The sequence below is a fragment of the Episyrphus balteatus genome, chromosome 2 (assembly GCF_945859705.1).
Source record: "Episyrphus balteatus chromosome 2, idEpiBalt1.1, whole genome shotgun sequence".
Taxonomy (NCBI): Eukaryota; Metazoa; Arthropoda; class Insecta; order Diptera; family Syrphidae; genus Episyrphus; species Episyrphus balteatus.
In genome coordinates this window covers 19,475,735-19,502,680 of record NC_079135.1, presented here as the reverse complement: position 1 = coordinate 19,502,680, position 26,946 = coordinate 19,475,735, and the positions used below count along the sequence as shown (strand labels likewise).

Genomic DNA, 26,946 nt, shown 5'->3' with positions numbered 1-26,946 from the left:
GAGTTATTCTAAAAAAAAATAATTTTTTTTTTTTGAGAATATACTCAATTTCCGATTGTGTTTACCTACCTCGATTTCTCGATATCGATACTATTTTTAGGCAATATTTATTCAATTGCTCATCCCTATTTTAGAAAGTACCTACTTGAATAGAAATTTTCAAGAATTCTGAGAAATCTGTTGATATATCAACATTAATCGATTCCACTTTGAACACGTATCAAATCAACAACTTATTTTCCATTCAAAAGCTAAAAATTTTTTTTACTTAAATCCTAAATCTTAATTTTTATATAGCATTTTCCCAATAATACACTCAAATCATTCTGAAAAAAAAACAAGCTTAAGGTTAATCTTCTAACAACCCATTCACACATAAAAAAAAAAAAATCAGCTTAATCTTAAAAAAAAATACCTTTAAGAGAATGTGTCTGATCTGATCCATATAAAGGTGTACCCCTTATTTCATATCTTGATGATTCTATTCACACAAAACATGTCAATATAGAGATGTACCCTATTCAGTATTATACAAAAAAGAAACAACTTTATGCCTCCAACTTCCTGCTTCAGATTTTAGCAACTTCCAAAAGCAAATTATTGAACGACACGAAATGTGTCTCTCTCTCTTAAAAAAAAAATATTTTTTTTTATCTTCTTTTCATTTTCACTGGAAATAAAAATTTCATACAAATTGAAGATGAAAATAACACGTAAGCCACGAACCAGAGAAAAAACAAACATAAAATTACAAAAAAAACGTGTATGTGTATATTTTTCGTATAGGAAAAAATATACATTTCCTTTTCTATGCCACACAACAACATGGTCTGTCAAAATATCCATGGAAAATCATCCATTACCTCGATAGCACAGGTACAAAAAAAAAATCCTTTAGTTAGACAAAGAGAGAGGAAAAAAAATATACAAAATTTATGTACATACCTGCATAAATCCTTCGGGACATCCTGGGAGCTCGCCCGATGGACTAAAATTTGAATCGAATCCATCAATATCCGAATCGACCAAACCCTCATCGAAACGTCCCACTGTAAATCCATCGAATATAATCTGCGAACAAAAAAAAAGAAAAGATACAAAATAAAATACACAGAATATAAAATGTGTGTGGTAGGGTAAAATAGGGTAAGGTAAGGCATAATGGGATATGGTATTAAAAAGAGAGAGAAAGAGATGGGGGGAAAGAAGGTATTTTAGAATATTTATCCAAAAAGAGGATAAAGCTTTTGCGTATGGTTGCTGGTGGTTGTTAGGTGGTTGATTGGTTCTTTTTAGTGGTGAAATGGACTAAATACCAGATGATACATATATAGTATAGGGATGCTCCAGGATCCTATTGCCATTCTGTACTCATATAATTCGTTTGCTGTGATGTGTACTTTTTTTTTTTTTGCTCCTCTTAATAGGATAATACTTATATCTATGGTTAAAGTGGGTACATATACAAGCTACCGACTTAATTTCATGGAAATAAATATATATGTAGCAAAAACGTGCCGGGGGCGTAATTCCAGGTCTATACGGAAAGTTCCACTTGCATTAGGATATATAAATTTCTAACTGTTGTTGGTTTCTATTTTCTATAAAATATGCCGAGGATATCAGGAAAAAAGCCAATGATTTTTATTCCACCACTGGCATTGGTAATGGATATTTCATTTTATTTTGCCAAAGTATTGACCTAGCACACACAAAGTACATTTTCTAACCACTACAGCGGAAAGGGGCTAAATCATCATATAGCCACGATGGCTACTATGATACCTATACTCTGTGCCTGTGCCGTGACATTGCAACAATATAAAAGCAATTCAATGAAATTAATCCGCTTCAGAGTATCTAAATTGTTGCATTGTGTAGATAGATACCTATACCCTCTATCTACACGGAGAAAAAAAACACCTAAAAACAAGCGGATTCCATATTAAATTAAGCAAATATCTGCATGGTTTTTTTTATCAAGATAACTTCCGTCTTAAATTAACCGGACAAATCTTCTTGATTTCTTGAATGCGCAAATTTTAAATAATTCCACTTAATTTAAGCGGAAAATCATCTTATTTTTATGTGCAGGCATTTTCACTAAAACAAAAAAACTGGCAATCAATGTGGACCTTAAAAAATGAAGATAAAAATACCTACCTAAAAACAAGTGGATTCCACACTAATTGAAGCGGATTCCTGCATGGTTTTTTGCAAAGATGACTTCCGTCTTAAACTAACCTGAAAAATCTTCTTAATTTCTTGGCATGGAACCTTAAAAAAAAGACTAACTAAAAACAAGCGGATTCCACACTCAATTATGCGGATTTCTGCATGGTTTTGTTTGCCAAGTTGACTTAAATTAACCGAAAAAATCTTCATTTTTTTGTATGCGCTAATTTAAAATAAATCCACTTAATTTAAGCGGAAAATCAATTTATTTTTATGTGGAAACATGTTAATTAAAACAAAAAAAAATTGGCAGCCTGGGGATCGATCCTCTACCTAAAAAACGAAAAGAAAGAATCCACTTAGTTTTAGCTGAAAGCTGAATATAATATTAAAATTTTTATTTTTTGTCATTTTTTATTTTTCAAAATTCACATTATGAAGTGAAGATCACCTTAAAATTAACAGAATTTAAGTGAATTCTACTTATTTTAAGCGGAAATAGTATTGAAATGAAAATCACCTTTAAATTAACAGAATGTAGGCGAATTCCACTTATTTTAAGTGGAAATCGTACTGAAATGAAAATCACCTTAAAATTAACAGAATGTAGGCGAATTCCACTTATTTTAAGTGGAAATCGTACTGAAATGAAAATCACCTTAAAATTAAAAGAATTTAAGCGAGTTTCACTTATTTTAAGTGGAAATCGTATTGAAATGAAGATAACCTTAAAATTAACAGAATTTAAGAGTATTCCACTTATTTTATGCGGAAATCGTATTGAAATTAAAATCATTTTAAAATTAACAGAATTTGAGCGAATATCATATTGAAATGAAAATCACCTTAAAGTTAGCAAAATCACTTATTTTAAGCGGAAATTGTATTTTTTATGAAAATCACCTTAAAGTTAACCGAATATGAGCGAATTCTACTTATTTTAATTGTAAATCGTATTGAAATGACAATCACTTTAAAATTTAAAGAATTTAAGCGAATTCCACTTATTTTAAGTGGAAGTCTTGTTCAACTGATCACCTTAAAATTAACAGAATTTAAGTGAATTCCACTTATTTTAAGCGAAAATCGTATTGAAATGAAAATCACCTAAAAATTAAAAGAATTTAAGCGAATTCCACTTATTTTGAGTGGAAATCGTATTGAAATGAAGATAACCTTAAAAATAACAGAATTTAAGCGGATCCCACTTATTTTAAGCGGAAATCGTATTGAAATGAAAATTACTGTAAAATTAAAAGAATTTAAGCCAATTCAACTTATTTTAAGTGGAAGTCTTATTCAACTGATCACCTTCAAATTAACAGAATTTAAGTGAATTCCACTTCTTTTAAGCGAAAATCGTATTGAAATGAAGGCCACCTTAGAATTAACAGAATTTAATTTTTCCCACTTATTTTATGCGGAAATTTATTAAAATGTAAATCACCTCAAAATTAACAGAATTTAAGCGAATTCTACTTATTTTAAGCGGAAATTGTATTTTTTATGAAAATCACCTTAAATATTTCCTAATTTGAGCGAATTCTACTTATTTTAATTGGAAATCGTATTGAAATTAAAATCACTTTAAAATTTAAGGAATTTAAGCGAATTCCACTTATTTTAAGTGGAAGTCTTATTCAACTGATCACCTTGAAATTAACAGAATTTAAGTGAATTCCACTTATTTTAAGCGAAAATCGTATTGAAATGAAAATCACCTTAAAATTAAAAGAATTTAAGCGAATTCCACTTATTTTGAGTGGAAATCGTATTGAAATGAAGATAACCTTAAAAATAACAGAATTTAAGCGGATCCCACTTATTTTAAGCGGAAATCGTATTGAAATGAAAATTACTGTAAAATTAAAAGAATTTAAGCCAATTCAACTTATTTTAAGTGGAAGTCTTATTCAACTGATCACCTTAAAATTAACAGAATTTAAGTGAATTCCACTTCTTTTAAGCGAAAATCGTATTGAAATGAAGATCATCTTAAAATTAACAGAATTCAAGTCAATTCCACTTATTTTAAGCGGAAGTCGAATTGAAATGAAGATCACCTTAAGACCTTAAAATTAACAGAATTTCATCGAATTCCACTTATTTTAAGCGGAAATCATATTGTTTTAAGAGGGATGGATTTAAAGTTGGCATCGTCTTATTTTAAGGTTTCCTTTTTTTCTCCGTGTATTTCATATACCCATATATAGCTAGAGTATCTGATGATAAAGAGGGGCTATATGAGATGAATTCCAAACCATCAAGAATTTGCATGGCTTATTGAAGTATAATAATTGAAACTGATTGCGATTACTAGGGTGGTTGTCATTGTCAGATTGGCATGCGAATTGGTATGACATTTGCATATCTTTTTATCTCTCTCTCCCAGAATAAAGCAAGTTAACCACTTTTGTTCACCGCCCAATGGTCGATTTTGAAGATATATCTTTATGCTCGGGTTGAAATGCGAATGACATCATTAAATTGAAACATTCTCAAGAACTCTTTAAAGTGCCACACACAATGTTTCTTCGGAATAACCATCACCTTACCTCTACACTCACGACGACGACGACGACGACCGCACCGCATTATACCGTGTTGTTGGTCGTTGCAATGATTGCCGTCTCGAAAACCATACCATTACACTAGGAGCGAACCGAATGAACCCTCTTAAAACCAAGCAACCACTTAGGGGTATTCCACCTTTAAAAGGTTTCGTTCGTAGTCGTCGGTCGTAATACCTCTTCCATAGTTATTGCTAGCAAAGAGTCTTGGGTGTTGATATGTTGTCGTCGTCTGTCGTCAGAGACGAGAGAAAGAGAAAGATCGAGGTCCACAACCCTTCGACAAGGTAAACATCATTATGAGGGTAAACATCCTTGATGTTTAGCATTTTATAGAAAAATGCTTTCAATAAAAACTTAAACTCGTATGCATGCATGTGTGTTTGTGTGTTTTTGTGTATGTTGACATATTGTGCCTCTTTGCTTAAGAAATCTTCATCTATATGAGCTAGCGAACGAGCGGACCAGTACTGCAGCACCTCCTTCAAGGTTATAGCATAAGCAACATGTTCCTTGCTTTCTTCCAGAAGGTTTTTCTTGCTTCTTGTTCGTATATTCCTTGATGGTGGCTGATATTGCTAAAGAAATGACTTTGTATGTAAACGATTTTGTACCATACATTGTACATAATTCACACAAATACCAAAGTAAAATTTGAAAGAAAGAGTGTGATATCTCGAAATGGGTGCCATAAGTAGTTGATGGATTCGTTTATCAAAAGGAATAAGAAATTGTGATTTTGGAGGAGTATGGAAGGCAAGGATTTACTCCCAAGATGGTTTTGTTTTGTAGAATTTTTCAAATGAAATATGACATTTTGTTGAGAATATACCTATTTTATGAATAAAATCTGCAACATTGCAACTCTAATTGGCCACAAGTGAATACGAATTCTGGATGCGTCTCTACTTGAATATTGTTTTATTACATCTTGTCTTGTCTCTTGAAAAAAAAAAACACTTTTTTCTTGAAACATTTTTACATAAAAGGAGAAATGATGAACTTGAAATTCGTTTACCAGACGAAACATAATAACCCTTAACTAATATTTTTTTACTGGAAATATGGTGTCACAGCAGGATTTCGTTCATTACTTTTCATTAACTCAAGAACAAGAACTTGAAAGTTAATGAAAGTATGACATTTTTCTTTACAAGAATTGAAGATAAATTTGTTTGAAAATTAAATAAGTCGCACTTAAGTAATCAAAAGATATAGACAGAGAGGCAGGATAGCTTTGTTTAAAATGAATTTTCACGTGCTGTACTGTGGCAATCGAATGCAAGTAGTTAGTTACTTAGGTATTTTTAAGCCTTCAGTGTCGTGGTTAAAATTTTATTGTCAGCTAATTTGAAAGATTAATTTTAATAAATAATAATAATATAAGGAAATTTGGTTTTGAAATTTTTAAACATAATGTTTTTGGGAAGCTGAACAAGATTTTTATACAATGAATACCGAAAGAGGCGGTAAATGTATATTTTTTTAGGTACCTACATGAAAAAGTACTTTTTTGTAAAATCAATTATTTGCAGTAAAAAAAAAAGAATCTGAAACAGATATCTGAAGTTTCCGAACAAAATTTCTCACTTGAGATTTTAGTGATAGAACCACACAAAATTTTGAAATAAAAAAAAAATAGCTGTTTTCATAAAATATTCAATAACCAAACAACATGTAAATAAACTAGAACCTTCAATAAGAACGAATTTACCTTTTAAAAGTTAACATTTCTCACAAACTGCACTACTTGTACTAAAAATATTACCTATTGAAAAAAGTATTCGATATCGAAAAAGTTGTTGTCGTTATTTGAAAAGCAATATCTTGGAAACTATTTGCTTCAAAAAAATGTTTCTAAGTTTAAAAAAATTGGCCTTCAAAGGCTTAATTATCAAATACCAGAAAATTCTAGCTCTTTTTTAATGTTTTTTTTTTCTCATTTTGGGATTTGGCAAACATCTTAAAAAATAAAATGAAAAGTTATTGCATTTTTTAGCTTTATCAAAGAAATTAGACTGGTGTGTATTTTGAATGTAATGAAAATTATACTTAAACAAAGCTTCTTTCTACTTTTAAGTGAAGTTCTTTTTGACTAAAAGTGTTTTTGAAAATACATTTCATGATAGAATACTACAATTATATTTTGAATTTCTCTACTTTAACGTTTTTTTTAGTAAAAAATCCAACTTTGCAAGTCACTGTGGCGTATGCGTAACTATTTTTTTTAATATATGTAATTACATATTTAAAATTATCAATTCGTTGTCAATGTTAAGTTCTTGATCTTTTTAAAGGTGTTTATAATTTTTGAATCAATGACTTTTCAAAAGAGCATCACTTTTTCTCAAATTCTAAAAAAAAAAAAAATTGTAGTTTTTTCCACACGAGTATACTTTATCATCCAATTTCTTGGGTCCATTTTTTTTTATTTTTTTTTTTTTTAATATGGTAACTTGGATCATAAAATTGAATAGGAACTCTGTTTAAAATATATTAATTTGATCGGTTTGTTATACTATCAAACTTTTGAAAAAAAACTCTTCCGATTTTTATTTTTCAAAGAAAAAAGGTAGTTTTTGCCAGGTTTCATGAAAATAATATGTAGTTGTAAGTATTTTAAAAAGAAAAGCAAGAAAATCAAAACCAAGAAATTAAAATTAAAAATTTTAAAAAACTGATGTGTTTCAAAAATTTAGATTTTTGATGTTATAATTGATTTGCCAAAAAAAAGTAAAATAAAAAAAATTGTAAGAAAGAACCGAGCGCAGTACCAAATAAAAAATTTCATTTTCCTCTTCAACTACACATTTTTATTTAAAGCTGTGCTTTAGTAAACGTAAAAAAATCTGAAATACATTTTTGAAGAACACATTTTTTAATTTGAAAAAATCATTTTTTTTTTTGTAAAGTCAATTTTTGAAAATGAGTTTTTTTTGTACTATGTACTAAAAAGGCTTGAAAGATTTTTAATTTTTTCTCTCCTAATTTCTTGCTATACAAAAAACGAATCAAAATTTTTTTTGAAGTACAAAACTAAAAATTGTATTTTTACAATAAAATTATAGCAAATTATATGTTTTTTTAAAGATTCAATAACGCTCTTTTTAACCTAACGAAGGCAAAGCGAAGAGATATGTTGAGTAATGGATATGGATGTATCCTAATAATTTATACCAATTTGACAAATAATGTAGATATAATTAGAAGACTCTTGTTTGTCCACTGGTTTTAGACACTATGGAACTTAACAAATTAATACTTACTTAAAGTAAAAAGTGATCGTAAGCTTTAGTGGCTATTTTGTTTATTTATTTAGAATTTTACTGATTGTATATATGAAGCAATTAGTATGGTATCTTTCTATTTTAGAGATCAACACAAAGTGTTTATTATTGAGTCCTTAAAACAGATATTTCTAATACATCTTCTTATTAGACAACAAGGACTTAATTCATTTAATTGTTGGTATCTGAAGAATTTATCACAATGAAAAGAAATTCTAATTAAGTACATTCCAACCATTATTTAATGCTTAAATTTTCCTCATTTATAGGAGCTCAAAGTACCTACTTATTTATAAGCAAGGAATGTTAATAATATTGAGTTATGTTAAGACAAATTTATTCAAATATGTTCTGTTTATGTTTCAAAATAAACATAAAAAAAAAAAAAAACAATTCTTCCATATATGCACAAGCACATTTAAACTGTCACAAAAATGTCAACTTAAAACAACAACAAAAAAGACTCTTATCCCATAAATTCCATGCCAATAAAATTAGAAGACCAATAAACAACTACGCACTCGAATAATGAAAATCTTTTCTTCCTTCCTCATCATCAACCGTGTTCCATTATTCTCGTTACAAAAAGGAAGAAGAAAACTTTCGCAATTTTCCACATGGTTAGATAAAAACTAAAGCCCCCAGCCATATATTGACTCAACGAACCCAAAATTCCAACAGAGTTTATGTGAAATTTTAATTCTCCTTTGTATTAATTGAGGCCTATAAGCCTATAACATATAATCTAATTTTTTCTTTCTTTCTCCTCAAACCTTTGCAATGTTTAACAATTTACAAATTGTTTCCTTTTCACCAAATCAACCAGTAAATGGATGAGAAGACATAAAAACAAAAAAAAGGGCTATGAATTAATTTACTACACAACAATTAAAAGGGGCTGAAGCAAGCTATTTCTCATCTCATTAAAATATCAAAAAATAAAACAACGAACAAAAAAAAAAAACAGGCAAACATTTATAAGCTTCAGGGGTCTAGAGCCACTTTGCCAGGATCACACATTTATGAAAAATTCAATTATTATAAAAACAAAACAAAAATTTCCCAAAAATGTTGTCTTTAAATGCAAACAGTTCCCTCTTTTTTGTTTTTGGGTTTTTTTTTTTGTTGAGAGAGAGAATTGACGCCAGAGTGCGATGTGAAAAATGGTGTAGGTATACCATCACCCTGCCATATGTTTCTTAAAAAGTGCTTCAAGCTACTTTCTAAAACGAAAAAAAAAAAACGACGTAGAAGAAAAAAAAAAAAAAAAACAATTTGTTTTAAAGAAACATCTGAAGTTCAACTCCCTTCTCATTAATTTTGTACGATGAACTCTGTCTTTAATAAGATAAATAGACTGTGGGCGCCCTAAGGAGTTGACTTAAAATTGATTTTAGAACAACAAGAAATATCTACACACAAGAACAAGCTACCGACATGAAGAAAAACACACACACACACAAAGTTAAACAAGCAAAAGCAAAAAAAAAAACAAAAAAAAACATCCTTGTTTACAGTGTTGTTATAGAACTTTTCTTTTTTGTTGGAAATTTCCAAACACGAACTTTGAAAAGTAAACTTATCAAGAAATAAGTTGGGCATTAATAAGATTTACAACTATAAGCCTTCAAAGAGGGTTTTACTTTTTTTTTTTATTAGAAATTTCGTATTCAAATACCTTTACCTACTTACCTGGATAAAGTAGGTTGTTAAGTAGGTATTTCTTTTAAAAAAAGAATCTTTAATGTTATTTGAAAAAGGTTTTTTGCTTTTGACAAAATCATGTTTGAATAGTGCATACAAAGATTGAAAATGGGTTACTTGGTTATTAAAAAAAAACTTTTATCGATGTATAACCCTCTGTCGGCACACGGGTGCGAATTTGGCAGGACAAAAATAAAAAAATTAGGTACAATTTTTCAAAAAAGTGGTCATAAAAAAGTCTCTTTATAAGGGTAAAAATATTTTCTTTTTGAATTGCGAATACAATATTCGATTTCCTTGGAAAATTCTACATTAATTTCATGTAAGAATCTCTATAAAATATTGAGACCGAAAAAAGTTCTAGCAACATGGAAAAGTATAAACCAAATTCGCACCCATGTGCCTATCACGTGACAAAAAAGAGGTGTGCCTAAGTATCAATTCAAGATTTGTAATTAATTTCAGCAAAAAATTTGTATTGTGTAATAAAAATTTGGTTTGTTGAATGAAAAGAAAATCATAAAATAGAAATAAAGGGTAATTATATCTTGTAGGCACGAAATCGAGTGTCATTTTCAGCATTGTCTAAAACAAAGGAGAAACATTATATTCTTTTGAGTTTTTTTTACCTTCGTATGTCGACAGGAAGCACAATAAGCTTGTACTATTTTTGTTTTCAATAAAATGACGGAGTAATCCTTTATGATCCCAAACTCCTCTTTTTTCTTCCTGTGCAGTGTTGCCATAAAATATTTTTTGAAATCGGGAGATTACCACATGATGACCAATTACTCTATAAGCCCATATAAACACTTTTGCTAAATGTTTGCCTAAAATATTTTTAATGAAATTTTGAACATCAAAAAACCGTTTTTTTTAAAGAAAGTGCTTTTTTGATTTTATTAAAATAAATTACAAAATCATTCTTTTTTGACAATCATGCACTGATTACTTATAAACAATGTTTTTTTTTCTTTTTAAAAGTTGTTTTTTGTTTTTTATTTTATTATAAGAAGTTTCGTGAAACAGGGCGATTTGTTACATATATAAAGTTAGTGCTTTTGTTTTTTACTTTTTTTTTTATTAAAATATTTTTTAATTTAACTTATTATTAATTTTTTCGAATTAAAATTGATGCGGCTATAAGGTTTTAAAAAAAAAATAACTTGAACATCAAATTTGACAATTTTTTCAAAGTTTTGACTTTGAAATTTTATTTCAAAAAAAGTATTCGCGAAAACTACTTAAATCGAAAAGCATTTGAAAGAATACAAAATAAGCTTTCAAAAAAGCTATTGCACAGTATTCTATGTCTTTTTTTTTGATTTTATGTATTTTTTTTTATTTAAGGTTCAATTTTCAGAAAATTTCCCCTCCCACCGGAACGAGGGGTGATACAGCCCCCTTATAATACAATTTTTTTCTAAGGGTAAACTGAAGAACTATTTCTTAAAATAAAGTTCACTTTAAAAAAAAAAAAACATAATTCAAAATTACAGGTTTTCTCAAATGTATTAATATTTTGTCCCCTTACTTAATTTCCTGGAGAAAAATAAAAATGTCAATATAAAAAAGTTCATAAAATTCAAGAAGTCTGTTAACTTTAGTTACAAAACCAAATAAAGTGACAAATAGTAAAAGTAATTAATATCACAAATCGACCTATTCTGCCCCACTGTGCGTCGTTCCGTAATTTTTGAATTGATAATCGTTAACGTGGTTGTCCGTTTTTTGCTTCACATAAAGTTTTTTGCCACATCACAGTTTCAGAACCTTCAAAAATATTTGAAATCTTTAAAACTTCAAAGTTCTTTAATACCCAAACAGGAAATGGTATAAAAATGTTGTACAAAGTAGAAATATTTCTGTTTTAGACAGTAATAATGTACATATGTGTAAAAAATTTTCTAAATTAAATAGTCGTTGAAAAAGAGAATTTTCTTGTTTACATTAGTAGAACAAAAGTAAATTAAATTTGTCTAAGACATCGCGTATTTTGAATTGTCTAACGATTTTAAAACGTTTCTTTTTGAAGAAAAATCTTGGGAAAAGTCCAACGCTGTCATTTCGTCCCTCAATATTTAGAATCAGGTATAGAATACCTAATATTCGTATTTACTAATTTGTTCGTATTTAGCTATTCACCAAAATTTTCAGAAATTGAGTATCTTCAATTTTTTTAAAAATGTACCTGGATGAGTAAAAAAATCAATACGAAAATATATTTTGCATTAATTTTGTTTAAATTAATTAACATTTTTTGAACGCAATTTTATTTCATTTGCAAAAAAAATTATTTTCAATTCAATTTTTTATAATAGAAGGCAAATGCATTTATAAAAAAATATTTTTATGAGCCCGCTTTCGGTTAAATCGAATATAAAATATCCATGAAACATCCAAAAACAAATAAATGAAAACGAGACCTTTACCCATCGTCTCTAAGTGCTGCCGTTTTGAAGACATTTTTTAAAAGACTATTGGTTACAAGTGAAGAAAGATTTCGTCATAACGATTTTTTTTTTAAATTGACTACATATTTTGGAGTTAAAATTGATGTTAACTATCTTTTGAAACATGAAATAATTTAAAATTACTATATTCAACAAAACTTAATACTTTAAAAAAAATCTTTTTCGTCACATTTAGAAGACAAAAAATTATATTTAACTTCTTATATCTCAAAAACGTGCCATCAGTTTTTTTTTAGACTCTGGATTTGAGTTTTTAATACAGTTTTTTTAGAAAAAGCTCATGGCTGTTTGTATTTACTAAAATAAACATCAATATCTCTGCTTTTTAACAATCATGCAATATCCATCTAATACATTTTGTTTTTCTTTTTAAAGAGTCTGACACCCTGGAATTTTGTTTTCGCTTTCTTTCTCATTCGATTATCTCAAAACAAAAATATTTTTAACTGGTACCATCAAGATCTCGGAAAATGTCCAAGTCCATCCGATTGCTTTCAAGTTCTTTGATAACTCGACAAGTTTTTGAAAAAAATCGGTAAAAAGTGAGAAATTTTTTTTTTTGAAAATCAAATTTTCGAAAACGGGATATATTGAATTTTTTTGGAAAATTTAGTTTTGATGTTGATTAATAAACTAATACCAACTTTATTTAAAACATAAAAATGAAATGTTTATTAGAAATTAGTTTTTTTTTTTAAAAACAATTTTGATTTTTTTTTTAATGCATCTTCATAAAAGAAATAGAAATGTTTACTATTTTTGTTGGCTCTTATTTCCTTTTAAAAAGTTGTTTTTTGTTTATTAGAAAAAGTATTTTATAATTTTTTTTAACTTAATTTTTATTTTCACATTAATTTTTACTTGCTCTATAGGACAAGTATTGGTTTCGTGTCGAAAAAAAAAATTGAGGTTTTAATCAAAACCAACATTACGATGATGGAGAATTCCGAAAAAGTGGGTCCCGCAATTCCGTCCGTGCGTCTGTGCGTCTGTGCGTCCATCTGTACACATTTCCACAGCCTAAACGGGTCGATGGATTTTCTTCAAATTTGGTACAGATGATTTTTATGGAATTCTGAAAGTTGGTTTTTTTTGTTTTTTTATATCTCGTTTAGAACGTATACCTCCCATACAAAAAAATACGATATTACGAATATCTCGAAAACGGCTGTAACGATTTTGATTAAACTTTGTATACATAATATTTAAAGCAGTGGCAATAAAACTGCATTTTTATTTTTTCTCAAAAAAGTCAAATAACAAAAAAAAATTTTTTTCATTTAACAAAATTTTGCCTTAAATGTCGGCTCTTCCCTAATATCAATTTTTTTTAAATTTAGATCCAGCTTTTAAAATCTACAAGTAGACTAACATAAAAGTGCTTTGAACTGCAAGAGCAAGTACGTGCGACCGCAGTCGTGCATTTTATTTATTTTGTTTTTCTTAGTTTCGGAGCTCGGAGGCAGATAACCTAAAACCAAAGTCACAAAACGAGTCATGGTATACAGATATGAGTCCGGTCACAAATAATAAAATTTATTTTTTTTTCAGATTTTCGAAATAAAATCAAGGTTGACCCCTTGCCAAAAAAAAAAATAATTTTTAAAAATTTATTCCAAATTCATTGAGGGATATATTAAAAGAAAGTTCTCTTTAAGCTCTATTCATAAAACCGAAGAGTTTATTTGAGGTCTGATTGCTGAGTTATATTTTATTTGTATAAACTGGTTTCTTCACTACATAATTTTTAGTGAGGCCCCAGGAACCATTGTGGGCCCCGGGGCACTGCCTCGGCTGTCCCAATAGTATGTACGCCCCTGATCGTAATAAATTTGAAAAGAATAAAACTACTTATTAAATGAGCTTTTAACCGCAGTTCTTTGAGTTGATTCAATTTAAAGTTATTCTGGGTCAAAGTTAAAATATTTTTCGTGTATTGATGGTAAAATGATGTTTAGTGAAAGTTTTCATATGTTTGCAATTCTTTTTAAACATTTGATACATAATTCTCATTAAATTCGAAGGATTATTTTTTTAATGGCTATGTATGACCATCAAAAAAAGAAATAGAAAAATTTTGTTATTTGATTTCCTAATTTGACCGTATTATTGGCAAATTTTTCATATTCGTAAAAATAAAAAGCAAAGACGTTTGACTAATTTCTGTGGCATCTAAAGTCCACTATTTTATTTAATACAAATATACAAATTTATTTGTGAAAATTATGGTGAAATTTTTATTTCATTGTCATTAAAAAACTTTTTAAAGAAAAACCACATCAAATCCAAACAATTTAGAGTTTTTTTTTTGCAATTTTTGTAGCTAATTTGACTGAACTAATAAATCAATGTCAAATATGCTCTCATTTGATGAAAATAACAAAAAAAATTAAATTGATGATAAAAAAAAAATATCATCACTGGGTGTATAGCTCGAGAGAGACTCCAAAAGAGTCCTCTTGAAGTCCATTGCTGTAGACTGTATGTAGTGTAGAGTGCAGACTATGTTGGCTATGTTGTTATTGTCATGTCGGTCGTGTGTTGGTGTGTATCTTTTTATGAATGCATTTATGACGGAATGGGTAATCGTATTTTGGCAGGCTAAAGGAGCGTTGAAATATCAAACAAAAAAATATAAAGAAAAAATCCTGTGCCAAAGCGACCAAACGATATGACGACAACGAAGACGAAGACGAGAAAAGCAAAGCGAAAGCAACTTTTAGCTTTCCATTAATCATGTACGAAACAATATTATCTTCCCACTTGGTCTTGCTTGGTGCTTCTTTGAAAATTATGGCTTAAGCTTTAAGAAAAGTATTCCTTGTATGACGGCAAGGAAGACCTTTTTTTTAACAGAATTTTTGTTTAGTCCTTTTTTCGTTTTTTTTTTTTTGTATTATTTTGCTCATCTTTCTTCTACAGAACTGATTTATAAATCATTATGCTTGTATTTCTTCGCATTCTTTGTGTGCTGTATACTGGTGGTCCCCTTGATAGCTGCTGCTACTGCTAGCTGCTGTGTGGATTCGGAAGAAGTTTTTATCAAAGAGGCTTCAGGCGATAATAAGCCACATTTAAGGGTAAAACCCAGCATAACGTTAATTAGAGTATAAGGAAGTTTTTATATTTTTTTGTGGAATTTTTGTCTGCCCGGTTTGTGAATCTTTATTTTTTATAATTTTTTGCAACCACGATTGTCAAAGAATTCTTTTTCCGCTTGCTGCTGTTGGCACAGGAAGAAAAAAAAAAACAAGGGATCCGAGTGGGTATAGAGTGAGCTAGTTTTACTCTCTCTCTCTGAGTTGTGTCCATCCCAGGCAGCCAGTAGTTATGCCTTTTCTACTCGTTTTACGTTTAAAATAATAAAAAAAAAGTAATTTTGCTACAATTAAAACATTTTTCTTATTCAAACTTAAAAAATTTTTATTTAATTTTTTTTTTGTTATACCCACTACATAGATGTAGCTAATATTTATGTATCTTTTTTTTTTTTTTTTGTCTTGTTGAATTGCCTTTTAAGGGTGGCTTTTAGAGGAAAAATATTTATTTAAGTCCTTAATTAAATTTCTAAAGAAAATATGTTGGCATGGAAATTGGTAAGTGGAATTTTCTAAGAAGTTTTTGTTTTCAGTTTGGATTTTTTTTTTTTTATTTTCATATAACAGTACTTACAACTAAACGCACGTAACTATACAAAGGTAAGGATTTTGTGTCTTTTTGTAAGGAATTTGAAGAATTTTAAATAAGAACAAATATTGAAGTAATTTAAAAATCATTTTTAATATGAATTTATTCTTTTAATTGACATCAATATGGATCATACACTACATAGAATATGGATATACTTATGGTTAAGGGTGATGTTTTTGAAAATATTTAAGAATCTGCAAAAGAACCTCGTAGAAAATTAGGCTTCTAATTTTTGTTTTAACAGTTTATCATTTTGTTGAAGTTTTTTTTTCAAAATTGGACGTTTTTGAAAAAAAAAATACCTTCATTTTTTCCAAAATGTGCATATGGTTTTATAATAACACTGGTCAACAAAATTTAACTTTTTTTTTGCCACAAGAACCAAAATATACTTTTCTAGTAGTTTTTGGGGTGCTGAACCCGAATCTGAAGTCAGAAAAATTTGATTAGCCTCCGTTTTTGAAATATTTCCGTTATAAAATGCTAAAAAACGTCATTTTGGCTGTTTTCGAGGTTCTGTTTTTATGTGGGGTAATTCATTACAAACAAATTTGTAACGGTTATTATAAGAACAGATATTCTTCTTTCAAAAACTGTTTAAATTTTCCCGATATCTCTTTTATTGCTCGAGATATCTTAAGTTTCATTTAATAAGCCAAAGAGAAACTAAACTTAATCTAAAGTTCAAGTCACTGGTCACAGAATTTTTGCCACAAGAACCAAAATATACTTTTCTCAAGGTTTTCGAGCTGCTAAACTCAAATCTGCAATCGGAAAAATTCTATTAGCCTCCGTTCTAGAAATATAACCGTTATAAAAAAAACCCTTTTTTTGCATTTTATAACGGTAATATTTCAAGAACGAAGGCTAATAGAATTTTTCTGATTGTGGATTCGAGTTCAGCAACCCAAAAACCTTCAGAAAAGTATATTTTGATTCTTGTGGCAAAAAAAGTTTAATTTGGTTGGCCAGTGTTGTTTCTGAATGAAAGACCACTACTTAAATTTTAAATATCTCGGGCAATAAAAGAGATATCGGGAAAATTTAAACAGTTTTTGAAAGAAGAATATCTGTTCTTATAATAACCGTTACAAATTTGTTTGTAATGAATTACCGCATATAAAAACAGAACCTCGAAAACAGCCAAAATTACGTTTTTTGACATTTTCTAACGGTAATATTTTAAAAACGAAGGCCAATCAAAGTTTTCTGACTTCAGATTCGGATTCAGCACCCCAAAAAATACTAGAAAAGTATATTTTGGTTCTTGTGGCAAAAACCTTGTTGACCAGTGTAATTGGTTCTTAGAAACTATTTCAAAAAGTTCACCAACTAGTCTTCAAAAAATAATTCATAACCAGTTTGAAGAAATATAACTTCATTCGTAAAGGTGGTAGCTCCTAATGGTCCAGTACAAATATGCAATATGCAAATATGAAAAATTAAAAGATTTTCGAATGCAATTATATTTATTTCACCATAAGGAATACTCACTCGAAAGTCCATCGTGACAGTATATGAACTATTCACTGTTAAATGATGAAAAAATTCAATGCTTCCATTTAACTTTCAAACATTGAATTCTATAAGAAAATATTTGTAGGTATTCAGAACTATAATAATTCTGTGTAAGAAATAAAAATTTTTGACACCTTTCTTCCCCCGAATAATTCGTTATTTCAAAAAACGTAAACTGTCGAAAACTGTAACTACTGTCGTCATTGTTACTGAAATTTTTTTTTAAGCAAAGTTATTAGCGTTACCTGAAATTGAAACGTTATTAACGGTAGGTACTTGACACATAGAACAATTTCGATTATTTTTATACAAAAGTAATCGTAATACAAAAATTTTATAATATTAAAAAAAAACTCATTTTTCGATTAGGTAAACATTTTTTTTTTAGTCAAATTTTTGGAAAACGGTCGGATAGTTTCGTTACAAAGTGTTGATAAATTATTTCTTAAGAAACTCAGACCAACTTTTATTTTTAAAAATATTTTAAAATATATAAGTATTCAAATTTTTTCTTATTTTTTGACTTAAAAGGTTTTCAAAACTTCGTGTTGTAATTAAAATTTTTTATAACGGATTTAAATATTAAAATAATTCTAAAAAATGAAAATTTATTTATGATTTTACTTGTCTTTAACATTTCTTATCTCAAAATCTTTGCTAACTGACTGAAGAGGTTTGTTGTTTCAGATTTTTTATATTGCTCAAATATTTCAAAAATTCTATTAAGATGTTTGTTAATCATAGAATTTTCATAATATAAAAACTTTTTATTATTTGGTAATAAATTCAAAAATTTTATTACCAAATTTAAGTGAAATTAAGTTAATAAAAAAATCAACTTAAAAAATATTATTTATCAAAAAAAAACCTTCATTAAAAAACACATTAGGTATTTAAAGGTATTTTAATTATTATTGAAAAAAAAAATGTTTTTTATTTTTTTAATTATATTATAATTTTTCCTAATACGCATATAAAAATTTAACTTAAGAGCTACTTTTACGAAAAACACAAGTATTTGCGACCGAGTCGTTCATTTTATTTCTAATAGCTTTCATTTCAAACACACAATTATATTTTCAAATTTTTGAAAAATACAACAAATGCTATTTTGCTATTAAATAAGTAACGTTTTGTAGAAAAAAATTATTTGAGTGGGAACCATTTTGGAACAACATGCCCCTATTAGGAGGTCACTAGGCCTAAATTACTGGGTATGTGAATCAGATATGTCTACCCTAATATGTTATTTAATCGATTTTTATTTCATGAAAAAGTTTTTACATTTCTGTCTTAAAATTGTATTAAAAATTAAAACATAGAGTTGCAACTTTTAACCACTCGCTGGCGCTGTAGTAAGCACTTTTTTATGTATTTATATACATTAGGGCGTTCGTTATTTAGGTTTTTTTTTCGGGAATGTTCACTATGGTGTATACGTACTTTTTCGGACTTTTATTTAAATTTAATTTGAATGCACTTTAATAACGAAGTCTTACCTTATTTAAACGCAGTATATGTATATTAGGGCGTTCGTTATTTTTGAATCAAGCTCCTAAGTAGAAAAATGTTTTTAAATTCAGATTTTTATTTTTACGCTAAATGGCGCCCCAAGGGGGTTAAAGTTTTTTTTCATTTAAAATAGGTATATGTTGACTTATGAGTCCATTTTTTTAGGAGTAGTTTTATTGTACAAATTTTTGATGAGGTTCTTTTCTATTGTAAACACCCTTTTTAAAAAGGTATAAACCATTTTTCTAGGACCAGGGGTTTAGTCAGGACATGCATGTCCGTATACCTTTTTGAAAAGGGTGTTTAATATAGAAAAGAACCTCATCAAAAATTTGTAAAATAAGGCTATATCTAAAAAAATGGCCTCATAAGTCAATCAACATATACCTATTTCAAATGAGAAAAAACTTAAACCCTCTTGGGGCGCTATCTAGAGTCAAAATAAAAATCGGAAAAAATTAGTTGATTTTTTTTTTATTATTTAGAAACTGTTTTTCCACTAATATACATATACTGCGTTTAAATAAGGTAAGACTTCGTTATTAAAATGCATTCAAATTTAATTTAAATAAAAGTCCGAAAAAGTACGTATACACCATAGTGAACATTTCTTACTATTTTATTAATTTTGTTTTACTACTGAACTACAACAAAAACAGAACGAGTGTTATCTAAATGAACAAAAGGTACATTTTTTTTATATGCTGCTAATCATATTTTAACAAATGACAAATGTTCGCTAGTTTTAGCTTATGAGACCTTACATATGATAGAATGTGGCACCTTTTGTATGCAAATGCATGAATTATTTGCTTTTTTTGGATTTTTTAAATACATATATTCGGTAAACAAAGCGTATTATGAATAAAATATTTTCTAAGAAGTAAAAGCTCATTAAATTTCCAACCAAAAATTTTAACATAATTTTTCATTTACTAGAAGCAATATCCTGGGGGATATACGAGAGATAGATATATCTACCAATTTAAAAATAAAGAACAGACAGTAAAAAGATTTTTTTTTTTGTCAAACTAAATTTAACATCAAAAAGTGTACATAATCAGGCCTTAATTTAAAATACTAAACCGGATTACATATTTCGCAAAAAATACAAGCCGAGATGTTTTGTGAAGCATATTTAAAAGTTTGATGTAGAATGTAGATGATGTAGGTGTAAGACGACAAATAAGATTTAGGAATTCTTCATTTTTCATATTCTTCAGTATTCAAAGAATAATTTTCCTTTTTTATGTTTTTCTTTAATATATATTTCTTCTATTTAGCCGCACAACTTTATTTCATTGTTTCATTTTCAAATAAAAAATGTATTTCTTGTCAGAATCAAAACGAAAATCCCTAAAGAAAAATTAGATATTGACCTTGGCCATGGTTTCTACAAGTCAATTTAGAACACATGATACCAAAAAAACACATTTTCCATTCCAAAAGATACCTATAAACCTTCTCGAAGGCTTTTGACCTTTATATTTATTTAGTCCTCATGAAGCCTTCTAATCATATTAAAGTCTAATCCCACTTATTTATTTCAACAAGTCAAACTAACTGTGAAAAGATTAGCTACCAATACCTATCGAAGAAGAAAGAAATACAAAATAACCATCCACCAAAGAAGCTTATAAATGATTGAGAATGAAAAAAAAAAATTTCCAATTTTAACGAAACCACTTGATCCATAATTCAAATTGATCGAAACAAGGTTAAACATAGAATTTATATAACTTTTGGCCTAAACGATTTTTATTCCAAGAAAAATCATCAGTATAAAACCGGCAGCAAAAAAATGATGGCAACAATAAAACTAATGAAAACATCCTTTTTTTTTTATTCCGTTGATTCGTCTTAACAATTTTCAAAAAAAAAAAAAAAAAAAACCACCACCCGATTTGAGTATCTCAATGACGCATCCAACAACCCAATTTGCAATTCAAATATACTCGACTCACATGTCCCCTATTCCCATTCCTAATACAAAATTTGTGTTCTTTGGCCAATATATACAAATGAATGGTCAGGCATTTGAATTTGCTACCCCTCAACCCTCTTACCAACTTTTGTTCATTGGTTTGTCAAGGGTTTTGACCTATCCGGAAAATAAAAAAAATAACAAAAAAAAAAAAAAAAAATCTCCCCAACATATACAATTCCATTAGTTTGAGAGGAAACCAAAAGCAAGAAAAATAAATCCAACCAAGAGAAGAGACGAAGAAGACGGAGGTTAACCTCGAACAGGGCATTTTTACGGGTTCCACTCGCTTGAAAGAATTTTCAACATTTGGTATTCGATTACTAGTCAAGAGATCTGTATCCTGCGGTGGACTTGCCCCAAATCTCCAACAAATGTAATTAGGACCACACATGTGGTAACCGCATACATAATCTTACCGTACCGTAGAGATGTATGTGTATCTACTTGAAAACTCTAAGAGTAGTTCGTCTCAAATGCGAATTTGCCTTTGGAATTCACCTCACCGAAGCGTGAACAAATGTGCATGAGGAGCATTAGAAGAGGCAGAAGAAGATTTTACCATCCAAATGCCTGGCCCGCCACCACCAGCAGCGTCACCATCACCATCGTTGTCGGTTGTCCTTGCCATTTCTATACATATGAGCTACATTCAAGCCAAGGACCTTCTCTGATATCAATGAGCTCACATCGCATCGTCAGGAACAGAGAAAGAGACGAGAGAATCTCCAGTACCGCACATATCTTTCTTTTGCTTGCTTGGAAATTTTAGCACCCTCAGGAAGTCGCACACAATCGTTCGCACCCTATTCACCTTAGGCGTTTTCCATGCTTGCTTGCTTGCATGCACGCCTTCAGATTGAAATGCACGTCTGTCTTCTCATGAGCGATGGAGTATATATCGCACACGGGTGGATGGCTGAGTGAATGGTGTGTGGCAGGCTGGATGGAGAAGACAAAATATATTTCAAAGGACCAAATTTGGCCACCAGCATTATTCAAATAAAAAAAAAAAAGTTTTTTTTTTCTACTTTTTTTTTGTTGGTTCGTTGTGTTTTCTATGTTAAACTCCTTGGGGATTGAACAAAAGTAGAAGCCTTTGCCCTAAGAGGAATGATATACAAGCATCATCTTCTAACGCAGACACTACTTTATAAAGATGAGAGAGAAAAACTATAGTCTTCTTTCTATATGATTCATTCGAAGTAGGACTATAAAAATACAAAATAAAAGGAAATCTAGCTAAGTTAGGGTGACCATCGGTGAAGATCATGACAAGAAATACAGTTGTGTTGACAGCTTAGAAATATCTGAAAATTTACTTCTCATTCAAATACAGCATATGTATACTAACTGGTACTTAAATCTTCTAAAAATTTTAATTTTATTTAAAGAATATGGTCACCATAATCATAGTGGAGTATGTTAAATAGACTAACTAAGCGGGCTGCTGTCAATATGATTTTATTGACAGACTTAGGAGACATAAGAAGCCTCCGGACAAAATTTTGAAAAAAACGAAAAATTTGAAAAATGTCTTCACAGTTTGTGAGGTCCGCACAACACCAATTGCAAAAAAACTAATTTGCTAATGAAAGATTGACATTTAATCTAGAACATGGTCAAGCCACATCTTTATTTTTTTTTATTTTTTCATAATTTATTTTGATAATTCAGTAACGGTTTTTTTTTTTTTGAAATAGTCCAAAACTACTTTTTTCTTACATAGTTTGTGAGAAATTTAATTGGAAAATACAAATTATATTTATGTCAATTCACAGGTAATAAATAAAATTAGAACATGGCCCAGGCGGAACATACATTTTGGGCCTTATTTTTGAATAATCATTTCTTAAAAAACATCAAAATTGATAATTTGTTGATGCATTTTTGAATGTGTAGTTATAAGAAATGAGTAAAATATATAATATAAAGTCAAGACGGTATGAGCTGAATCTGAACTCACAATCTCCAGGATGACAGTTCATTACACAAATCAAATTAAAATTAATTAAGCTAAATTTTTTACATCCCATTCCATTTTGAATATCAGTGAAAAAACAAACTTATATTTTTGGTCTTCGATTGAAATTTTTTTCTACCGAAGAATTAATTTAGTTCATAAATTACACTGGTTAACAAAATTAAACTTTTTTTTTGTTGCCGAAACAAAAATATACTTTTCTGAAGGTTTTCGGTGTGCTGAACTCGAATCTGAAGTCAAAAAAAATTAATCAGCTCCCGTTTTTGATATATTACCGCTAGAAAATGCAGCACTTCGGAACTTATTCTTTTATATAAGGAAAATTTTTTAAGCATATTTAGTAATGGTTTTCATAAGTACTATTTACCACCTTTTTGAAATCTGTTTAAATCTTTCCGATATCTTTTTTACTGCCCGAGATATCCTAAGTTGTTTGGTATTTTTATAAATTTTATAACGTCCTTATCTTCTTTATGATATATGAAGCCAAACCCACTTACTTCAGTTTGAGATATCTCGGACAATATAAAATATATTGAAAAGATTTAAACAGGTGGATTTAAAAGATGGAAAACAGTTCTTATAGAAACCGTTACTAAATATTCTCAAACAATTTTCTTTATACAAAAGAATAAGGTCCGAAGAATTCAAAAAAACGTATTTTTGCCTTTTCTAGCGGTAATATCTCAAAAAACGGGAGGTGATTAGTTGTTTCTGACTTCGGATTCGAGTTCAGCACACCAAAAACCTTTAGAAAAGTATATTTTTGTTTCGTCAACAAAACCCTTGTAAACCAGTGTTATGTTTAACAACTAAATGATTAATAATATGGGCCAAAATACTTTTTGATGAATAATTAGGGCAGTGAATGTTGAAAAAAAAAAAATATGGAAATTTGTATCAATGCCTATATTTTCATATATTTTAGTTGATATAGAATGGTTATACTTTAAGTTATTATAAAATAACACTTGCACCGATATGTTTGGAATGATATTTCTATATTTATGACAGTTTAAACAGAAAGTGATCAAAACCAAACAACTGCGTTACCTTACTACTCTCTGATATTCCTATTTGAAACTATAGGAACAACGTAAGTCTCCTATGAAGTTCAATCACAGAAAAATTGACTTCAATTAAATATTCTTAGTAGGTTATTACCAAAAATTATCTTTAAGACTTTAAATACCACTGCGTTACCAAGATAAACCACAATATTACCGTGATTTGTAAGCAATTCGATCCAAATTTGGGTTTCAAACTTGTAAAAGTAAATAATGTTAATTTTAAATCTCAATATAGTTTTTCTACTAATTTGTACTTTTACTTCAAGAAAAATGAAATTAGAAAAAAGGGACATTTTTTAGGTACTAAATAGTATTTTTTTCCAAGTAATAAGTATTTTTTTATTACAACTGTTTTTTAAAAAATCAACTTTTTCATTCTGTGCAAATGGCAAGTACATAACGTTAATTTTCTTTTTTTCTACCAACCAAGCAAATATTTAAGTTTAACCCCATATTAATAAAATATCATTTTGTGGTGACCAACAATGTTACACATACGCCACAGTGACCGCTTAGATTTAGCTTTATGATAGTTTTAAATTAAAAAGTATACAATTTTTTTAATCACAAAAAAATTAATTGACAGTTGTACTTGATGTGATAAAGTCTCGAGTCAAAGTCTCGAGTAAAGTTAAATTTTTTTTTTTTATATATTTAACGAAAAATGTTGCAGTTTCGATGTCTTTAGTGAGTTTTCTGTATTTTATTATGTTATGTTGCTATGAAAGCGTTGTTATAAGCTCATTTAAATTGAAATCTTTGTTTGGAAAGATTTGTTGCAGTAAAATTTATATCTCGAAAAAGAAAATATCGTCTACGGTATTTAATAAAATTTGTGTACAACATAAAATGGTTATCTGGAACATTATTTCCTTTTAAGCATGGGTTGGGGTCAAAAAAAACCGAAAACCGAAATATCGAAAACCCAAAATCACAAAAATCCAGAGTCCCGAAAACCCAAAATCCCGAAAACACAGAATCCCGACAACCCAAAATGCAGAATGAGATCCCCGAAAAATTTGCGCAAATTTTTCATTTAATAATATAATTTTCGGGGTTTTGAACAATGATACTAAGTGGAGTAAGTAAAATCAATGAAATTGTGAGTTTTAAAATTAAAGATATACCTAGCTGTAAGTTTAAATTGTAATTTAATTTGTGTATTATTTTATGTTTATTTTAAAATTTTAAGTGTACAATCTATTTTGAAGGGTTTTTAACCTTTTCTATTTTATTTTCGGGATTTTAGCCTTTCTAGAATTTGGTTTTTCGGGATTGTGTTCGTCTCCCAAAAAAATAATAAAGACATAAACAAACCCCTCATAAACATTAATTGTTGTTCCTTTCACTCTGATTGTAAATATTTATCTAGTAGAAATTATTCTTCAAATTCGATTAAATACAACTCAAATCCAGCAAAAAATATGTCATTGATAATAATTTTCTAAGATCAATCAACTCAAGTGTAATAAAGACACGAAATTTTAAATGTCAAATTGGATAATCCCATGTGTCACATGGGAGAAAAAGAATAACAAACTCTGATGTATACGTGTTACATTATTTCAAAAGCAATTTTTTATATATTTTGTCAAAACCTATACAAATCTTCACACGCTACTATACTCCACACACACTCAAATAAATTGTTATAAGAAGTATTGTCAACGAAACGTCATCTTAATAACCTTATGCCACATTATTATCTATTCATCAAAATATAAAACATGAAACAAATTCCGCTTGACATGAATGTCTTCGTTTTTGCTCATAACCATCAACTATATTAAGCCCCTCAAGCTCTTGTATAGGTACCTCCCTCTACCACCGAAAAACAGTTTGTTCTTGTGTTTCTTTTTTTTTTCTTCAGTTTTGTTGTCCTCACAGTGTTTTTGCTGCCGCCGTCGCTTTTCATCAAATCAATTATCTTCAAATATAAATTGACATTTCAGAGCAACCCAACCAAATACCGCTTCTTATGCCTCTCAGCAGCCTTCTCGTCCTTTTTCCTTAAAAAACAATAATCTGTTTTATATACCTAAACAAAGCGTTGAAATATGAAACATAAACTTCTGTTGTTGTTGTCTTATAATATTTTTTTTTGTATGTCCTTTTTTTTTGGTGGAACGTCAACACCATAACCATCGTGATCCTGTGAGGTAGTACCTACGCGTATAAGGATATATGCCTCAAAGTTGTTGTTAGTCTTTTTCTTATCCCACACACAGTTTTTTTTTGTTTTTGTTTTACAGCGCTTGATGCGTGATCCCCGGGAAAGAAGGATATTATAAAACTTACATTTGGCGATGGGATGAGACGCGCGTATGTTTATCGCAGGATATGATATAAAAAAAGAGTGTGTGTACACATGTACACGCGACTGAAGTTATACTTCTCATTCAGTATATATAAATGAATTTCATTTGATATTTTTAATTTCTATTATTAAATTAATTAATCCACACTTCGTTTTTTTACATTTTTATCAAGTGAACAATAAATTAATTCTTTCATCCTCCTTGCGTCAATGTAGTTTTCAATTAAATCTGTGAAATTTACTCATGTTGTGCGGTTCAGAACGTAAGGTATATGCTTAACGAAAGTAAACAAATTGCGCATAAAATATGCTATATGGTAATTTTATGAGGATTGTGTGTGCTTCAGCACTAGTAGTAGCAATATGCAACTTGCAGGGTTGCTACAAAGCTCAAAAGTGAGCTGAGCTCAGCTCGCAGCTCAGCTCAAATTTTGAGCTAGCTCACTTTTGAGCTATGTACCATAGCTCAGCTCATTTGAGCTAGGCTGAAAGTGAGCTGAGCTGATGGTTGAGCTGAGCTGTTGGGTGAGCTGAGCTGTCGGTGAGCTGAGCTGAGCTGTTGGGTGAGCTAAGGTAAAGTGAGCTGAGCTGAGCTGTGATGGGTGAGAGGATACATTGATTTTTATTTGGAAAGTATAATGAAATATGAAGATATTTTAAA

The 26,946-nt window shown here is 29.2% G+C and overlaps 1 protein-coding gene across 1 annotated transcript in view; it reads right to left on the bottom strand.

The window, feature by feature from the left end:
* The window catches only part of LOC129910587 (uncharacterized), a 242,443-nt gene that overhangs the window by 153,591 nt on the left and 61,906 nt on the right, over nucleotides 1-26,946 (bottom strand). Inside the window, exon 5 of the mRNA XM_055988016.1 lies at nucleotides 946-1,071. Within this exon, the coding sequence (XP_055843991.1) occupies nucleotides 946-1,071 (126 nt within the window). The remainder of the gene's footprint in view (nucleotides 1-945; nucleotides 1,072-26,946) is intronic.